This window comes from Rattus norvegicus, chromosome 4 (genome assembly GCF_021556685.1).
Source record: "Rattus norvegicus strain SHRSP/BbbUtx chromosome 4, alternate assembly SHRSP_T2T, whole genome shotgun sequence".
NCBI classification, from domain to species: Eukaryota; Metazoa; Chordata; class Mammalia; order Rodentia; family Muridae; genus Rattus; species Rattus norvegicus.
This window is the reverse complement of record NC_141537.1, coordinates 34,291,029-34,310,000: the sequence shown is the minus strand read 5'-3', so window position 1 is coordinate 34,310,000 and position 18,972 is coordinate 34,291,029. Positions and strand designations below refer to the sequence as shown.

General features: G+C 42.8%; 1 protein-coding gene across 1 annotated transcript in view; it reads right to left on the bottom strand.

Annotated features, from left to right (window-relative positions):
* Asb4 (ankyrin repeat and SOCS box-containing 4) overlaps nt 1-4,201 on the bottom strand; it is a 37,633-nt gene extending 33,432 nt beyond the window's left edge. The window contains exon 1 of the mRNA NM_001024318.1: nt 4,003-4,201. Coding sequence (NP_001019489.1) covers nt 4,003-4,189 — 187 coding nt within the window. The 5' untranslated portion in view covers nt 4,190-4,201. The remainder of the gene's footprint in view (nt 1-4,002) is intronic.
* Nucleotides 4,202-18,972: the final 14,771 nt, after the last annotated feature.

The window sequence follows — 18,972 nt, the reverse complement described above, 5'->3', positions numbered from 1 at the left end:
AGGAAGAGGAGGAGAAGGAGGAGGAAGAGGAGGAGAAGGAGAAGGAGAAGGGGATCATTTGTTAAGAATAAAAAGCGTTCATGATGTTTGGGTATCAGCTGCTCCTTAGGAAGGTAGAGTATCTGCCAGAAAGTCTTCAAGTGAAATCATTCATTGGTTATTTTAATTAAAAATATGATTACCATGCAAGGGTCCAAAAGAGACTGTGGGCCGTAAACGAAGTCCTTAAAGTGCATTACACTGATTAATAAAGGGTGTTCATTAGCCTTGGTGACTAGGGAATTTCACACCAAAGATAGATCTGATACTCTGCTTGTCTTATTAGGGGGCCAAAGTTCATAGATCTACAGAGGAACAAAGAATATGGCTGGAAAAAGCATCAAAAATTAGCTTTGAAGACATCCACCCATGGTCCCAGTACATAGGCTACCAGTACATAGGGAACCAGTGGGAACCAGTATGATAGAAAGCCTTGGAGATTTCTCCTCCCTTTGATGTTACCCTAAATATTTTCTACTTGTCTCAGAATAAACTATGTCACAACCTCCCTTTAACCATTTAACTGTTAGTTGCATCAGGCAATTAAAAACGCACTTGGGTATTCATGATTTCCTTATGTCGCTGTGGTTTTTAAGCAGTTGTCTGGCCTGCCAAAACAGCTAAGTTGGTGTTGGCTACCAAGCTTGAGTACTTGAGTTTGAACCCTGTGACACACGGTAAAAGGAGAGAACCAACTCACACAGAATGTCTTCCGAGCCATCACATGTTGTGACTCACTAGCGTCAAATAAAAACGAAGTGATTGTCCGGTCAATGGTTAGTTTGCTTATATGTCTGTGCATTTAAAAAACCCCCCGTCTCTGCCTGTCATTCCCTGGGAGTTATTGCAAATACAGACCAGCATGCTTTGCTTGTTAGCTTTCCAAAGTGAGAATAGTGGCCTTTTAAAATTAGCAAACCTGGATTTTTATCCGAAGATTTCACGATAAAGCTTAAAATAATGGGGAGTGGAGAGAGTGAGAGCCAGCTTTAAGAATTAATGCTAAGTGCTGGTAAATCCCTGGCACATACTGAGAATTACTATAGTCTGTTGTAATGGTTGCCTTTGCTGGTGGGAGTTTCTTCAGGAGAAGGATCCAGAACAAAAAGGAGGAAAAAGCCATCTAACCCAATATCTGTGCTCTATACTCCTTACAAAATGCACAGGAGTTCAGTGGAGGTTGGGAGGTCATCTTTTAATTATTAGTGCACTTATGCGTTTTTAGATTAGAGTCTGGAGAGATTTACTTTCTATGTTGATTTCTTTGCCAGTTGAGTTCCGTGTTCCCTTTCTAATACTCACACGGGGATCTTGACATTAGCAGGGACAGGGTGTAGTCAGTAACAAATTCAACTGCATTTTGAAATCCTGTGGAAAGGATGTAGGGTGTTTTAAAAGGAACTCGGATTGGTTACGGGTGGATTTCAGACCAGCTAACCCTCTGAGGATAATCAACTGTTGAATCCAGACTCCTATTATCAGGTACCAAGAAAGTTTCAAGGTGACCATTAACTGTTGCCGGCGGCGTTATACTTTGTTTCATTTAGGACATGCAAACCAAGCAGACGACACCCACTCTTTGAGATTAGACAGCTACGTACCCTTTCTGAGAGTGGATGTGAATGATGAAGCTTCTTTGCTTCTTTTATAAAAATGAGTCAAACTGTTTTGTGAACTTTCCCCATTCAGTTTTAGGAGTACAGCCTTTCTGTGTACTTAAAAAAAAAAAAAAAAGCCAAAGAGTAACATGTAGCCTTTCAACAAATCCCAAAAGTCTACTTTTACTTAATAAAATAATAATAATAACAATAACAATAATAATGATGTCTCAGAAAGAGTAATCCAGCCACATATACTTCAAGGCCACACAGGGGCTGTTCCCATCCCTTAGACAAACTCCAGAAAGGGCTGACTGACTAATTAGCTACCCAGTGGTAGAGCGCTCAGTCCCACACTGCTCTGAGAATTTCTTTGTGAGGTAAGATATTGATATCACCACTTAGATCTACTTTACTGGGCCAGAGGTGAGGGTTCTATTCCCCGCTTCCATTCCTACCCTCAACGGTGAAAAAGCTGATATTGTGCCTAGAGACACCTAGGAAAGAGTTTCAATTAACTTTGGTGAGAGTGGAATTTCTACCCCGGGCTCAGGACCACAGAATCACAGTAAACGGAGAGAAAAGTTATTTCTATGCGTACCGTGTACACACGCGCACAGTGATTCACTGGAAGATGGAAACCCAACCCTGGTGTTTCCACATGGACACCTACAAAAGACTGGGATTCTCTTGCTTTTGGAGACAGTTTAAATTTCTGCCCTAACAGAAAGCCACACCTCGTAGCCTGAATGCTAGTAAAACAATCATCGGCATAAAAGAAAAGTCACTTCTGCGTGCATCATAGGAATTAGCTTATTTTGATAAGAAGAATTTAAAACACAGTTTCTTCTCATTTGGGGTTTATGATACCCAAGAGATAACAGAAAACAGTGCCTGCTCACCAGTAGCCCACACCTCTAAGTTCTGTGTCTCAGAACTTCTGAGCCCTTGTACCCTGCGGGGTGTGCCTATGAAATAAGAAAAGATAGTATTTGCTACTCAATATCAAGCAGATTAGCTACTGGCTTGAATCGGAGTCCAGTCGTATATGGCACACAAACAGACGTTTCTTTTAAATATATTTAGCATCCAGATCGAATCACGAAATAAAGTTATAAGGTGCAAGCCACCTAATTATACAGCATGTAATTTTTCTTTCAACAGAATCTCTTCAACTTTGTAGAGGGGGAAAAAAAGCCTTCTTCACTTTTCAGACACAACAGCAATAACAATTTCTCATAAAACACAAATCAAAGGTGTAGTAAGTGACCCCGGCTAATCTACACTTATTCCGAAATGACAGAGAGTTAGGCAGAAATAACTCCTATTAGCATCTGTGTCTGGAAATTGGCGATGCTAGTGATTTTGTATGACTAGAAAACAGATTTATATTTGAACATTAACAGCTCTCCCCCCTCCCCATCCCCAAGACTTTCCCACATATTTTATTTAGGCAGCAGTGGGGGTAAACAGAGTCTTTCTTTACAGAATGCTCACCAAAGGGTCTAACTGTTTTAACTTTTCCCATTAGCTAGCTGACTTGAAAAATCAGAACTAGCGTGTTAACCTAGTACTGATTTCTTAAATAGGAGTTCCAGGGGTGAGAAAACTTAAAGAATTTTGTTACGATTTTTGTTTTCTCTCTCTCTCTCTCTCTCTCTCTCTCTCTCTCTCTCTCTCTCTCTCTCTCTTTTTTTTTTTTGGACAAAGCAGAGATTCTGAATTTTAATTTTTTAAATTTTTTTTATTTGCTCTATTATCGTAGCTGAGCGGAAAAGAAAAATAAAAGTTAACTTTGTGGTATTTAGGGTTCAGCTTTTGTTCCTGCACTGAAGCCCATTAAACTGACACAGACCATGAAAGTGCCTGTGGTACATCTTTCTCCATTCATTAACTCTAAATGGAGAAGAAAGTTCCCTTTTTCATCCGCACGGACATAGAGATGATATATCCGTAAGTGGCTGTTAAGAGAGAATCAGCAGCCTGACCCCAACAGCCACACGGAGATCGCAGCAGTCTTTAAGCGGAGCCGAGAGAGGCTTTCTTTATTCTATACCATCACAGTCACAAGGGAAGTCCCACACACACCGTGCATGACAAATACAACTACCCAGGATCCCAAATTCCAGGCGCAAGAATAGAAAAGAGCAATAAATAGAAAGACGCAGGCAAAAATCCCTGTGCATCTATGAAAAACAGCCCAAATGCATTCTGATTCTAAAAGGAACGGAAGATTTTAAAAATAAGAAATAATGTCCAAACACTTAAACAATAAGAGCGACTGCTTTAAAGACAAAAGCTGACCTATTGACCTAAAAATCCATTTTATATCAATTTCCCAGTTACACCTCTACCATTCTTTTACCTTGTTTGTATGATGCCAAAATCATGTTCTCATCTTCCACTTCAAACACTGTGTCCACATCTATTTGCCTTTCGATTAAAATAGCCTTCAGCTTTTCGAAGTCATTTGTTTTTAGAGCCTCCAGGAACTCTTTCTTAACTAACTTGGCAGCCCCAGCTCTGCTCATAGAGGCAGTGATGCCGTCCATCCTCCGAGCCCTGTGGAAGCGGAGCAGTGATTTATCAGGAGAGCAGCACCCAGCACACAGGCAAGGCTAGAGAGTCCACAAACTGCCGGCTAATTTTATCCCAAAGTTATGCTGACCCGTTCTATTTATATAGGGATCATTTCAAACTTCAAAATATCCTCCCAGGCTCTCACTGAGTTCTCAGGTCCTTTAAACTGCAGATACGTAAGCAGGTCCCTTCCGCTGTGCGTGGTGTCGATAAGAAGGAAGGCTCCTGTGACACATTTCCCAGCATGAAATGTCACAATTATTTCTTACAAGACCAAAGTGAAAGTGTAAGATTTTAAAAGCTCTTAATTCTCTTTATGTTTTCTCCTCAACGAAAACATCTGGCGCCTGGCTGGAGATCCAGTATCTCAGCCTGACTAACTAATAACCCAGAATGAGAATTTGTTTCAATTGTTGATACACGTGCTACTGAAAACCTTTAATGATTTTGTGAAATGAGTCTGTAAAATCGAGCCTAATTATGCACATCTAAAAACAAACAGAAGGTTTGCCAGTAACCTAGACTTGAAATTTTTCAGTATTGTGAGAAAGCAGAGTGGGGTAGTGAGGGGGGAGGGAGCAACATTTTAGGGGGGGGGAAGAACCTGAAGAAACAAGAAAATAAATGCAACAAGTGAAGGAACTTTATCGAATCCTGTATTTTATTTCTCATGTCAATTTTAAAAAAAAAGCCATGTTTGAACAAATTACAAAAACAAATAGAGTTTGATATTTCTTTCTAAGATGAGATTACTGTTGGAAAATGTGTGAGCCAGGTATTTGGGTTGTTTACCCTCAAAAGAATGCTGTTTACCCTCAAATAAAGCAATGCCTAATTAGCACACTGTCTCACACATCCTCTGTTTGTTTACATGGTGTGTGTGTGTGTGTGTGTGTGTGTGTGTGTGTGTGTGTGTGTGTGTGTGTGTGGAGATGGAACCCAGGGACCCGCAGGACTTGTGTTTTACTACTGAGCTACTCCATCCAAGGTCTCTAACACTTTTGTTTTAAAGTAGTCCAGACTTGTAAATGGGATACAGAGCTAGAGACTAGAGGCACAGAGACTGAGAGACCCACGGGAAACAAATGTTCGCCCAAAGTCAAACAGCTGGGAAGTGTAATGGGTAACGTGAAGTTACCTACTTACCAGTTTTTATTATTTATTATAAATTTTTAAAATTTCTCTGCGTTAGTTTTTCAACCGAAAAAGTTAGAGACAAAAATAAAGACTGAATCGTACTTAGTGTCATTAAAGTTAGGAAACTGACAACAGGTGCTGATTAGAATACAAACAAGCCACAATTTACATATCATGCATAGAGGTTCAGAGGACTCTGTGAAATCTCTGCAGTATTTGCAATGTGGTTTCTTTTTAATTTTTCAGTAATACATAAGTCTGTAAACACGATTGCAAATCTCAGATCCACAGATGTGGAACATAAATATATAAAACCGGACTTATAAATATATGTCCTGAACACATAACTTACCAAATCATAACGATTTGTATCTTCAACACCCAGACCCATCAGAGTCGTCCAAGCCTACCAGAAACCCCCTTCGCACACTCTACATCAGAACAGTCACTCCAGTCAACACCTACACGACTTCTAACGCTATGGATCCGTTCTAAATATGCTTTGAAATGTTTATTTCAATTTTTAAAGTTTATTCATTCAAAATTTCCTTACTTATTTTAGAGCAATAGCTCCAGCAAGAGTGAGACTGGGAGCAAGAGACAGGGAGACAGAGACAGAGACCTTTTCTGCTCCGCCCTGGGTCTAGACCCCAGGACGCTGTTACAAGACCTTTTGCTTTCATTGAACTTCTATCGGAGACTCTTCTGAGAGGCTTGCCCGAACTTACCAGCCAATACCTTCTTCAGCAAAGACTTTTGAAGTACTTAGTGTATCACAGTCCAGAACACTGGAAATGCAGCACTGAGAAAAGCCTACAAGAATTCCCACTGTGTGATAATGGCTTAAGATACTCTCCTTCACCTGTCCAAATGGAGTTTGAATTTCCCACAGAATGGTCTGTGACAATTAAATTGATCTGGTCCCCTTTCACGGATACCCCACCCCCATTTTGCTTGGAAATAAAGGGTGATTTAATTTTATTCCAAACAGATACGTTTAATATGGCCCCAAATTCATAGCAGTCTCTTTATAAAGGAAGTCACGATCCTAAGAGTTCCGTGTGTCCTTGGGAATTCTTATGTTCCCTGTAAAAGGGTGTTCAGGGAGATGTGATCATTGCACAAACAATGTCCAAAACACTGATATTTACCAGCCAGCATAGAAAACACTATGCTATAAATTACCAATATGGCCAGACCCATGTGAGTCTGGAAAGCAGAGAAGCCTGAAGGGGCCCTCCCCTCTGCACCCCCATCCCTGAACTCTATTCAGGGGGCCAGAGTGTCTCCCACTCACTAGGTCTTATTTAGCTTTCTTCACCATCTAGCTTCTGCTGGTCATACAGCATGTGCCTCCAGTCATTTGCCACTGGTTATGGGTTCTTCAGCCATTGTAGCCACATGGATACTGAACCACGATCAGTTATTAGCCATTTCAGAAATCGTGTGACTTCTCTCCAGAGATACCATCACTTTTGTCCACCTCACCCCACCCCTACCCTACCCCTACCCCACCCCCACTCCTACCTTATCCCCACCCCCACTCCACCCCACCCCAACCCCTACCCTACCCCCACCCTCACTCCCATCCCCAGCCCTACCCTACCCCACCCCTGCCCTATTCCCACCCCCATCCCCACCCTACCCCCACCCAACCCCCAGCCCCCCTACTCCCACCCCATATGCAGGGACCAAAAAGAGCAAGGCTAGCACATTGAAAGAATGTGAGCAGGATGAGAATTATATGGGATCAACTTGTTTCTCTGTCCCTAATCCAGCAAGACTCCAGCCCCCCCACCCCCCCTACCCCGGCTAGAAAAGGGTAATCTGGGAAATGTTAATTCTTCTTTAACTTTTACTTTTCTCTTCCTGGGTTAACTAGCCCACTGATCTCCCTCCCAGGGTAGCAGGCTTATCGATTGTCTTGTGGGAGAAATGCTATCTATCATTTAAGCGCCTGGGTCCTTGCTTCTGTTGTTTTCATGTTGCTTCAGCTGCATTGGTGGTGGTTGTTCTTCTTTTGGTTCTCTTTGGGGATGGATGTTGAGGACTGAAGGGCCAGCCTTGTGAATCCTAGGCTAGTGTGCTCCCTCAATTAATGCCCCAACCTCCAAAAGTGCATTTTATTAACACCCGATTTGTACAACTTCTGCCTTTCTAAAGGTCTAGGTTCACAGCTCTAAAAAAAAAATGTATCTTGGTCAAATATTTTGAGAAAGTAAAGTTTCTGTGAAGAAATCTGAAAAAAAAAATTTAAGATTCTACCATTCTGCTAGAATCAAAGAATAAAAATCAGAGATTATTTGAAAAAAATTTTTTAAAAAGTAGCAGTTTCATTAAATTACCCATCAAAGTCATTGCAACGTATCTGAAATATTGTGACTAATGAAAAAAGAAGAACCAATCTGAGACCTGATGTCATTACCTAGACTTCACTTCAAATAGCCGTCCATCCCTTAGGCCACAAGAGACCACGTTGTGAGAGATCATGTTTTACACCATTTTGTCTGGCCTGTCAGGAACCTACCCCTGCTTTGTCTCTTAAAATGAAAACTCCATCCTGGACAATGTGTCTTTCATTAGTGTTTAACAACATGTCTCGGACATGTCTTCTGATCTTGATGGTATGAAGACCTTCCTGACAGGACAATGATGTTGAGGCAAGTGGCCCCAAGACCCTCTTGTACTCCCTAGGGACCCGAGGCAGCAGGCACAGAGACCCAGGGATTTGTTATCTCTCCGTATACCACACAAGCTACCCACTGTGTGTTATCTCTGGAACATAATTGGTTCCTTGGTTTATTATGGAGTTTTCAACATGGATTTAACAGAACTGGGTTACAGTTGTTAAATGCAAACACAGGGGAGAAATGAGAAGTAGACTCCTAAAAGTTACCTTCAGAGATTAGATTTTATGAGGGAGCAGTATCCCTTGGACCCCTCTGACTTTTCAGCATGTGAGTCAGGGTATCTTTGCTATGGGCTCACAGCCATGCATTATGGGATTGCTTGATAACCCCTTTCTTCTCCTGTCATACCTAAGGAGTTGTGTAGAATGTCCTGACACCCTGAGTCGGTCGGGTTTTGCTGGTGTGGTTTCATATCTTTGCAGGTTAGAGCTTTGTACAAGAGATTGCTTTGGCTGTAGATTTACTTGATTCAATAGGCAACATGGAAAAATGAAGTGGGAAATTCCCGTTGTGTGGGCTTCAGCAGAGATCTGATCCAAGTTTTCTACATCAACAGGCAAGTGGGTTAGTACTGTAATCGAAATTATCATTGTTATTTATAACGCAGAGATCAGGAAAACAAAGAACCAAAGGTCCTCAAATGGGTTGGCTTGAAACAACCATGTAACCTTGTAATCACTTCACAGGTAGTCTCCCATAGGTCAGAGCACAATAAAAAGGCTTATCTTGGCTCTTCGATGCTTGAGACCTCAGATGAAAGACCTGAAGGCCAGGGGTGAGCTGATCCCCTTTTGAACTGACTTGATTAGTTAATGAACAAGTTGATGCCTTGATTTCTGTCCACACAGCTAGGAGCCTCTTTGAATAGCCTCGCAACCATCATGGAAGGCAAAGGGAAGGAGAACAGGGATTCTTGGTGTCTCTTTAAGGACAGAACTTTCTGGGCTTAAACAATGGGTTCTGGGCCACTAAGCTCTGGACAAGAGGATACAAAGGACCTATCCTCAGCCACAGGATTCCATCTCTCTAGAGACATCTCTCTGCAGTAGAGTTTACGGGTAGGCTGATGGGTAATTTTTACTTCCTTTCTTCTGTTTCTTGAACCCAACAAACTCAATTCTCTCAAGGCCGCCTGGACCAACACCCTGAAAGTTATTATGCACCAGGGTTAGTAATACTACATTCTCCAGTATGGGAAATAGGGATGGTGTTTCTTTTTTTTCATAGAAAAGCACTAAAGAACAGAGGTTTTCTTGTTTTTGTTTTGTGTTTGCTTCGTTTCTGGATATGAAGTATAAAAACAAACAACACCAAAATTTCAAACCACATTGGGATTTCAGTTAGCCACTCCGGGAGATCCGGGGATACTCCTTGATGTGGAGGTAGGGTGGTGGAGTTACAACCAGACTTTGTGAGACAACCTCTGCAGTTTCACCACCAGCCTGTAAGAACAATTGCCAGACTCATAAGAAACAAATGACTCAATACACAGAATGTGCTTTGTACACGGAATAGCACTACAAGCCATGTGGATTGTTCTGGTCCCGAGGCTCACAGAACAGCACGACTCTCCCGAAGAAGACAGGCAGGCTTACTGTCAAGGATGGTGAGAGGAGAAGCCCCAGACTGAGTCCCGGGCTCCTGAGCTTCAAATAGTCAAAATACAAAATTCAAATTCTTCCTCTTTCCTCTGCTTCACTGCTCACCGGGTGTCTCGTATCTTGAGCATTGGCCGATGGTGATATTTTCCCAAGGAAGCAACGTTGTTTTTAGACTGCCCTTGTCCCCAAAGTGAGTCAGGTTCCTCCTTCCACCAGTTGGGGGCGCTTGAAGAACTTCTAAGCCACTGGCAGCTCTCGAGTTCGGCGCATCTCTAAGGTCTAAATTACAAACTGGAAGGAAGCCTGTGTGTTTCTCATAAAAGTCTATTAAACGGTTCCCACAAATGACTGAAATGGTTGTTTGTAAACGGCGGGATCTAAAGTCCCACTCTCTTAGAAGTCTCTGTTGGTGGACTCGTGGTCCTCTATTCGGAACATTGAAGTGATCACTTAGCTGAGGCCGCCTGCTTCCCGGAACTGGTACCCAGGCCATCTGCCTTTCATACCAGGGTATTCAAACTGCATTTGTAACTAATTCCCTTGAGCGTTTCCGGAGGCTCTTGGTTCCTGGCACAACACTATATTTTCCCTTTCAAAACCCATCCTTAATGGGTGATGGACGTCAGAATAGCCAGATTGACACAAGCAATAACTGAACACTGGTCCACCTGAATTTTTCCTCCACCTAAATTTTGACAGACTATACATTTAATGTCATCGTTGACTGCGAAAGGCCGGGTTCTTCAGACAAAGCACGTCTGAGCCCGCAAGGGGGGCATCAGCTGTGTGCGGGGTCTCCTAGCAACTGCCCTTGCAGCCTTGTTTAAACACCAGCTCGGGTTTGTGTTTCCACCCCCACGCCCGCACACACTTCACAAAATCAACTCATGGGAATAATTCTCCACAATTCTGTCTCAATCAGAACACTGACCCCACATTTGTACTCCAGGTAGCGTTTGCATTCTCCCTTTACTTCTGACAAATTTTTTGAGGCCAGAGTACAGCTAGGGAAGAAAATTGCCCTTCCTTTTCATGTGGGAAAGAAATCGGACAGGCTTCTAAACCATCCCTCCTAAGATCGCAGGAGGCCCTTTAGCACTCAGAGTTCACAGAAACCAAGAAGCTATTTACCAGTTGCAGAGATCCATGGATCTGACTTTACATTTTTCGATACTTTGCACATTTCCCCGGGTATAATGTAAAATCTACATTCTTGCAGGGAATTCGTTTTGAGTGAATCATGCAAATGAAGCTGCAGGACTGGGAGGAAGCATATTTTCTGTCTACTTACACATGTACTTGCTACAGAACGACTGTATTAGAGCTGGAAAATCATATCTTGTCAAACCTCGTCTGAAGTACAGAGCCCACCTCGGTTGTTTGTTCAAACATGTTAATTACCGAGGGAGTCCGATTTCAGTCATTTCTAAGTTTCCAGCGCCATAACACCCTGTTTTAGAATTCTTGTTTTGTTCCCCCTGCCTGATTTACATGGACCATAACAAAGGAGGCAACTACGGGAATAAGCAGGCACCTACTGACTTTAAAGTGGTCGGATTTGTGAGGACTTAACCGAGTGTGTAAAATGATTCAAAATGATCGGGGGTTGATTATTTTGGCCTGTGTTGGTATTGATACAGTAACAAAATAATTGAGTCGGACGCTGAACCAGGGTGCATCTCCTGGCTAGTATTTTACTAATTCATGTTTTCCAAAGGGACCCACAGATACAGCTTCAAGCCGGGAAAGAATCAGACAGTGAGCAGTCGTGACACACCAGGCCGCATGGTGGCAGTATTCCTTGAAAAATGAACCTGAAGACCAGCTGCAAAGCCTTTCAAAAATGGAAGATGCAGATTTAAAAAAAAAAAAAAAAAGAGGTCTAGATGAAATCAAATGCAGATTTTAAAAAACTGTATTTTAATCCATATAAGCCATATTTCTGCTGATCAAATTTTCCTTCGAGGATGAATTTCTCTGCTGAAATTTTACCATAGGTGTGCTACAGAATCATTTCAAGATGTGTGTGTCTAATAAATAAATAAAAATAGTTAAGCCTTGTTGGGGAGGGGTAGCTGCAGGACCACTCTCCTTCGCTCCTGCTTCGCTGGTATTAAGAAGTGTGCTGTAAACAAACCAGACGTGTTTTCTTCTATATGTCTATTTCCCAGACTTGCGTATAAGTCTGCTTTGGGCTGTGGGAAAGCATGACGAGCTTGCTTCTCAGACTCAGAATTTTCCTCCTAGATTGATAATATTCCCCATAACACCAAAGTGAGGCTTCCTGAGTTCCCTTCTCAAAAGGCATGAAGACGCAGATGGAGGGTAAAACAGCAGCTACTGTCAGTCAAGGCCCCAGGCAAGACTGGGAAATCAAAGATTTATCTTCCTTTCCCTGGCCTAGCCCTGTCTAATGTGCATAGGTGGCCCTTGATAGCTCCAGGGTATAAAAAAGTCAGAGCTTGTTCTCCTGATCCTTCCTGCATTTCTCCTGGGTGAATTCCTTTCTTAAATATGACGATGAGTTTTCCAGAAATGTTACAAGGATGTCACATCAGTCATCTGCAAAGGCATACCTAGGAACAGACACCAAGTACAGGCTGCAGCAAATCGCCTTGTCTGAAAGCTATCTGATCCATGTCTGGCTTGGCTGGAAGCCCTGCCTCCGCGTACCATGATCCAACGGCTACCAACTGGAGTTATTACTGTGTGCTACTGGGGTGCCCCAGGCAGAAACCAAAAGACGGTGAACCGTAATCCAGAGCTCAGCTCCGGTAAGCAGATGAATGAAACCACATAGCACTACCTTACCAAACGCAAACCTGATCTGCAGGGATCTTAAACCACAAAAGTTGGAGGCATGGGGGATTATATGAGGGAGAAATTATACCAACTGAATGCAGCCGGTCAAGAAACACTTCACTGAAGAAACGGCATTCGAGACAGAAATTTGATAGAGGCCAAGGGGCCAGAGGAAGGATGGCTTTGTTCCTAGAGACAGACAGCCTCTTCGAGACTCTTTCCAGCAGTCATGGGGATGTCATGATAGCTCAAGACAGGGAGAGAAGATGAAGGGGAAGCATGTGATCCACCCTCACTAAATAAATAAATAAATAAATAAATAAATAAATAAATAAATAAATAAATGTTGACAGGAGGAGCGGAAGATAACATTGGGGACACAATTTGAATGCATAAATACCCTAGTTGCACCCAACTGAAGTACTTCCTAGTGTAACGGGGAGTTCCCTGTGCATTGTGCACACCCCGTCTTGTAGCTTTATGCATAAATTCTGTATCAGGTCGGCACAGTGAGGTACAAGTAAGGAATGATCTATGATCACACGCTGTCCTACTGACAGCCTGCATTACAACAGTAGTTCTCAAAGGTGGATGTGCCTCGGACCCGGTACCTGGCGATACTACAGCAGCCTATCGGGCCATCTCTGATAAAGTCTGGTACCTAGAACTTGTTAAGTGTCAATGTTGTTGGTCTGGAAGCCCACGTTGAATGTTCACAGGCTCCGTAGAGTATCATAGAGCTGTACCGAGGAACAGTCCATGTTGCAGAAAACCAACCTTAGAGTCACTCACAGGAGAGACCTCTGAATCCCTCCTCTTGTATTCCAGCGAGTTTCTGTTTGTTTGTTTTCTTTTTTATCTTAGCCCTCTGTCTCTCGCATGAAACCATTTTGTTGTTGAAAATATAGTGTGCTTAATGACTCACACCTTGATTTTTTAAAAATCTGTTTCATTACCATGACAGACTTTATTAGTTCTACACTGAATTCCCAGCTCAGCAAGCATAATCCATTACTGGTGTTCAGAATAAGTTGAAGTGTTTAAATGAATAACCATGTGTCACGGTGTAGTCCTGTATGAATTCTCCAGCACTGGGGAATCTCAGACAGAAAAGTCAGCAATAGAGTTCCAAGTTAGTCTGCACTACATAGGTCAAGGCAAGCCTGGGCTACACTGTGAGACCTTGCCTCAAAAACTAGATAATCACATAATAAACAAACAAACAAACAAATAAATAGATAACATACACCAGGACAAAAAAAACAAGAAAAACATTAAACAATAACAAACAAGATATCGAATCATCCTTCTTGGTAGATTTGTTTCTTTGAAAAATCAAATCAGCCGAGTTATTAAGATCTGTGACTCTTGAATACTATAGTTTCATATTTAGGCACACAAATGAAAATACGAATAACTGAGAGATATTAGTAAGGGCATAATGTTGCTAGCGTCATCACTAGATAATTGCCAAGAGAAGGGTGAGATGAAGCTGGTATCTGTATGCACTTGGGAGCTCACAGGGGTCAAGAAACTGTATCAGTTTGAACATGTGAGCTGTCATCTGGGCGTATCAGTTATGGGTGTGTCTAACTTTTAATAAACATCACCCGTGGAAATCTCACTTGCAAAAAAAGGGTACGCGAGAGCTGGAAAATGTCTTGAAGATAATTTATGGCTTCATTTTCAGCTCAGGAAAGTAAAGTCTGAAGATTAGGAACTGCATTACAGCACCATTCACTTTCTCCTTCACATCCCCCTCCCAGGCATCAAGGGCTTGCCTCCCTCTGTTTCCCACACCATTCACAGGCAGACTGCAGGGCTGTTTGCTTACACCAGGCCTCGAGTCTCTCCCCTTTGTTCCCCATCTGTTGGCTCTGTCTCGTCAACAATGATTGCAAATGCCTCAAAAAAACAGAAGCGGCTTCTTCATCCCCTTCCTGAATTCCCTATGGATACATTAAGAAGTTGATTATTCTATTTATTTTTTTAAAGAGGGAGGGGGGAAGTTCCAGATTACAAAGGCGTCCACAATAGCATCTGTATTCTATAGGCTCTTTCGGGTTGCCAGAGCAAGGAAGCCCAATCGTGCTTCCCTCATTAATGGGGACTTATTGTGAGGACAAACAGGACGCCGGTTCTGCAGCTGCACACCCAGCCAGGCCCCACCAGGAACTCATCAGTGCCTGTTATTGTCCCGGATAAACCTGTAGCTCCCGCAGCCGGGCAGCTGCTCTCCTGACTTAACTACTTGCCCTCTCTCCGTGCCTCCCACCCTTCACCTTTAAAACGGAGATCATAATAATATGTACCTCATTGAGCAGTTGTGAGGATTAACTAAGTTGACATGTGTAAAGCCCTTTTACAAGAGTGTCTGGGGCACAGTAAATGCTGGAAGATGTTAGCCATCATTATTAATTCAGTGTAGCGCGGCAGCTCGCTTTGAATATGAAGGCTCTGGCTCCCCTGACTGATAGTGAGAGGTGCAAAACTCCTTTTCTTCTAGGAGAACTCGATATGTGCCCCTCCCCCACCGCGGAGTTTCTGCTCACTGGTATCATTGCTGTGCTGGTGGGGACATTCTGCTTACTATATGGTTCACTTCGGAGAAAGCCACAGAGCCGCAGCCAGGGGCTCCATAGACACTCACCACCGCTGAGCCGAGCCGTTATTTATCCTGGTGCCAACTTTCTCAAGCAGCATGGGAGGAAACCAACCGCTTATCGGCTTGATTTCTTATACTGTGGGCAGTTTTGTTTTTCTCTACAAGTTTTGGTAAATTTGCCTAGATTATGCAAACGCTGCTGAATTAGAAGGCTGAGCTTCCAGGAGGACAAAACTGAAGTTTTGAACATAGACCTGAGTTATCCGACAGAGTGCTGCACGGGACCAGCTGTAAATCCAACCGAGGTTAACTGTGTTTTATCATCCTGCAAAAGCTCCCTCTGTGGTTAACACCGCTGCCGAATTCAAAGCTCTCTCTGAGCCTTTTGGCTCGAGGCTGTGCACATGGACTCTGGCACAGCATCATTAAAACTCCTATTAGTGAGAGCTGACTGCTTTCTCCTGTGAGGAAAAGTATTGCGTTGCAGCAGAATGCAAATCTACTCATAGCCAACTGCAGGTTCATACCATCACAGCTCCAAAGAACTCACAGAGAAACGGAACCTGGCGACCCTTGGAGGCTTCGTGAGTTGCCCAGCAACCCTCAACTGCACTGGCTGCATCTGTGTGGTAAACGGAGTGTCTCTGGTTCAAAAGTTAAGACTTTTAAGATGCCAGCCACACATCGTTAATCTAAGTGCACAGGACTCTGTGTAACTGCCCCGACTCCATGTGTCACAGAACAGTGATACTTTCCATTTTGCCTTTGACACATTCTGTGGGGAGAAAATACGAGCACAAATATAAACCTCATGTACCGAATTCCCTCAGCCCTGGGGACAACCCACACATTGCTAACCATCGGCTAATTTATTACCAACCTACCATATTTGCTTTCTGGGGAAGTTCACACCTATCCTCCAGTCCTTATGCTTTCTGCTGTGTGTGGATAAGAAGCAGAACGTTAGAGTATTCAGGAGCACAGACACAAGGCTACTGTGTAGCCTTTGTGGTTTCAGTTTGTCTTCTATCGTCTCACATAAAGCACATCATGTTGGCATACTTCAAACACCTGGAACTGTCTCTAGTACAGGTGGCCGCTGCAGAATCAGCAGCCATTGCTGCCTTGACATCCATGCCTCCACTGCAATCAACTCTAATGGTTTTTTTTTTTTTTAAAACACACAGTCCCCTGAACTCCTGAATGTTCTGGTTAGGATATTTCTCTACTGAAGCAAGAGGATGTTGAGCTAGGATCTGAGGCTTACCAAGAGGCAAACATTTGAGCATTTGCCTTTATTCACAAACAAGCTAGTCATGGGGATGAACACCTATAATTCCAGCACTTGGGAGACCGAGGTAAGTAGATTTCTATAGGTTCCATGTCAACCTGGTCTACATAGCAAATTCTAGGGAAGCTAGACCTACATAGAGAGATCCTGTCTAAAAAGAAAAAAGAGGAGGGGAAGGAAAGGAAGAGAAGGAGGAGGAGGAGGAAGAAGAGGAGGAGGAGGAGGAGGAAGAAGAGGAGGAGGAACAGGAGGAAGAGGAGGAAGAGGAGGAAGAGGAACAGGAGAAAGAGGAGGAAGAGGAGGAAGAGGAAGAGGAGGAGAGAAGCAAGATATACAGAGACAGCTAAGTACATTCATGGGGCCAGAACAAAAGCCCGAATACCTCCCAGAAGTCACTGCTCCATGTTAAGTCCATTTTAAGTCCAGTGTGACTTTGTTTGTGCGTTTCATTTTTAAATACACCTGGAGACTGGGCACATGAAAAAGGCCTGCCCATCTTGCTCTTGTTTCCCATTTGTTAGAAGAGAAAGCAGGAATCTACATAATTTTGCAAAGGAGGGTCTGTTTAAAAAACCACGAGACATTACTTTGGCCCTGGGGCTCTGGCAAGTTAGAGCTGACTCAATACCATGACTGACTTCGATGGACCAAGCAGAACAGTTTGAAGGGACCATGTGCCTTATTTTTTTTTTTTGCCCCTATAGAACTCAGCGGACAATCAGATCCTTCATCAGCCCCAGGTTACCAGAGGCCCAAAGGATGTGTATATGCAAAACACTAGAAAATGACCTGAATGGGAAGGATTCTATGCTGTGATCCAGGACTTAATCAAAATTATGCCAAGGAGGCTAAAATGGAAATATTGGACAAAATTAGTTAAGCTGAGGGCTCTAAAGATAAATCACCCTAAGATCTAAGTTTATTTTTGCAAAGAAGCTGCAACCCTGGCAATTTAATTTTTGATAAAAAAAAATGTGAGTATCTCTTCTAATATGGGAAAGAAGAAAGTCTTCCTTGAGTTTCAAGTGAATTACTAGATAAAGCAGGGCCTGGGCAGTCCTATTTCCTAGGTGATGGCCCAGCCTTGCTGGCCTTTCTTCTTCCATTCAATTGCACAGCTGCAAGGCTTGTCCAAACAGCAAACAGGACCGGCTGCCACAGCAGCCTCACGCTTAGCCAGTGGTTAAGGGCCTCCTGGAGAGATGAGTCTGTCAGGAGACACACAGGGCTGTGCGCCCTTTTGTTTTTTGGTTGAAGAAAACGAGTTGCTGCAGGATGTTTATGAATGCAAGGCCTGCAACAAGTGTGTGTTCGTTCTTTTGAAAGACACACACACAAAAGCCGGCAATTTTTTTTGGCTTATATCTGTGGATTTTATAAGTCTCTGAAAAATAAGCATGAAGCTTCTCTCAGCAGCGCGAAGATGGGAGGTGCTGATTCCCTCCAATGGCCATCCCGTCACGTGCTTTCTCTTCTGAAAGCTTACGCTTTCTTTTTCAAAATGGTGCCAGGACGAAAAAGCAATCTCTATTTAAATCTTTATGCTGTGTTTCCTCTATTACTCAAAAAATTGTGTGTGTCCAGGCATTTAGCAGTTACCTTGCATATTCGAGAAAACTGGAACAAGAAAGCCGCAAATTGTATAGACCTAATTTGGGAGACTGTCTTAAAACTAAAATGAATGAATGAATGAATGAATGAATGAATGAATGAATAATAAAACTTTTTCCAGGAAGAAGCCCTACGCAGAGTATCAGGATGGGCCACTTCATTCAGGATCTGTTGCTATGGTAACCAACCCGAGAGCCTTGTGGGCTCTGTAAGGGAGGCATGTGTGGTAATTATAGGAGCTGAAGTGCTGTTGAATAACCCCAGGAAGGCAGGACTACTACAGTGCAATTTCTCAAAAAAAAAAAAAAAAAAAAAAAAAACCCACTATTTTAAAATTCATACATTATAATGCCCTCTCCTTTTATATGGAAATCCTCCATTTAGGTATTTTTCATATAGAAATCTGATAAGACTGGCATCCTGGGAAGTCAAGCTTACTAAGTCCTAAGCATCAGAAGTGTGTCAAGTGATCCGAGTTACATACTGGTAGGTTTATTTCCACGGACTGTGGGGGGGGGGGGTTGAATAAGCAATGAACCAACGGCAACCCTTACTATTTCTCATAATTAGCCACATGCGATCGAGTCCCTTCTGTTAATGTGTAAGGAAAATATAGCAAGCATAAAAGTCTATGTAAACAACTGATTTGGCATAATAAACCAATGTCACTTTTTACCTACATAAGCGAGCTGAGAACCCAGACACAGTAATCTCAGCTGGGAGTTCAAGGTTGGAGGCGATTCTGGGCCACAGGAGGTCACATCTCAAAATAAACAAACAAATAAACAGAACGGAACACAACAAAACACCAGCTACATTCAAGGGTAAAGTTTAATCATATTTTACAACCGAAAACTCTATTTCAGATGAGGTATTTTTCATGTAAAATTCTCATTAGCTTCCACTTCTAAGGTTTCTTGTGGTCTGTGGTCGCATGTAGATCATGGATCACGTGTACAGGAATAGATCAGTACTTGGCACACAGCAAAATTATTTCTGGGGATGACGAATGCTCGGT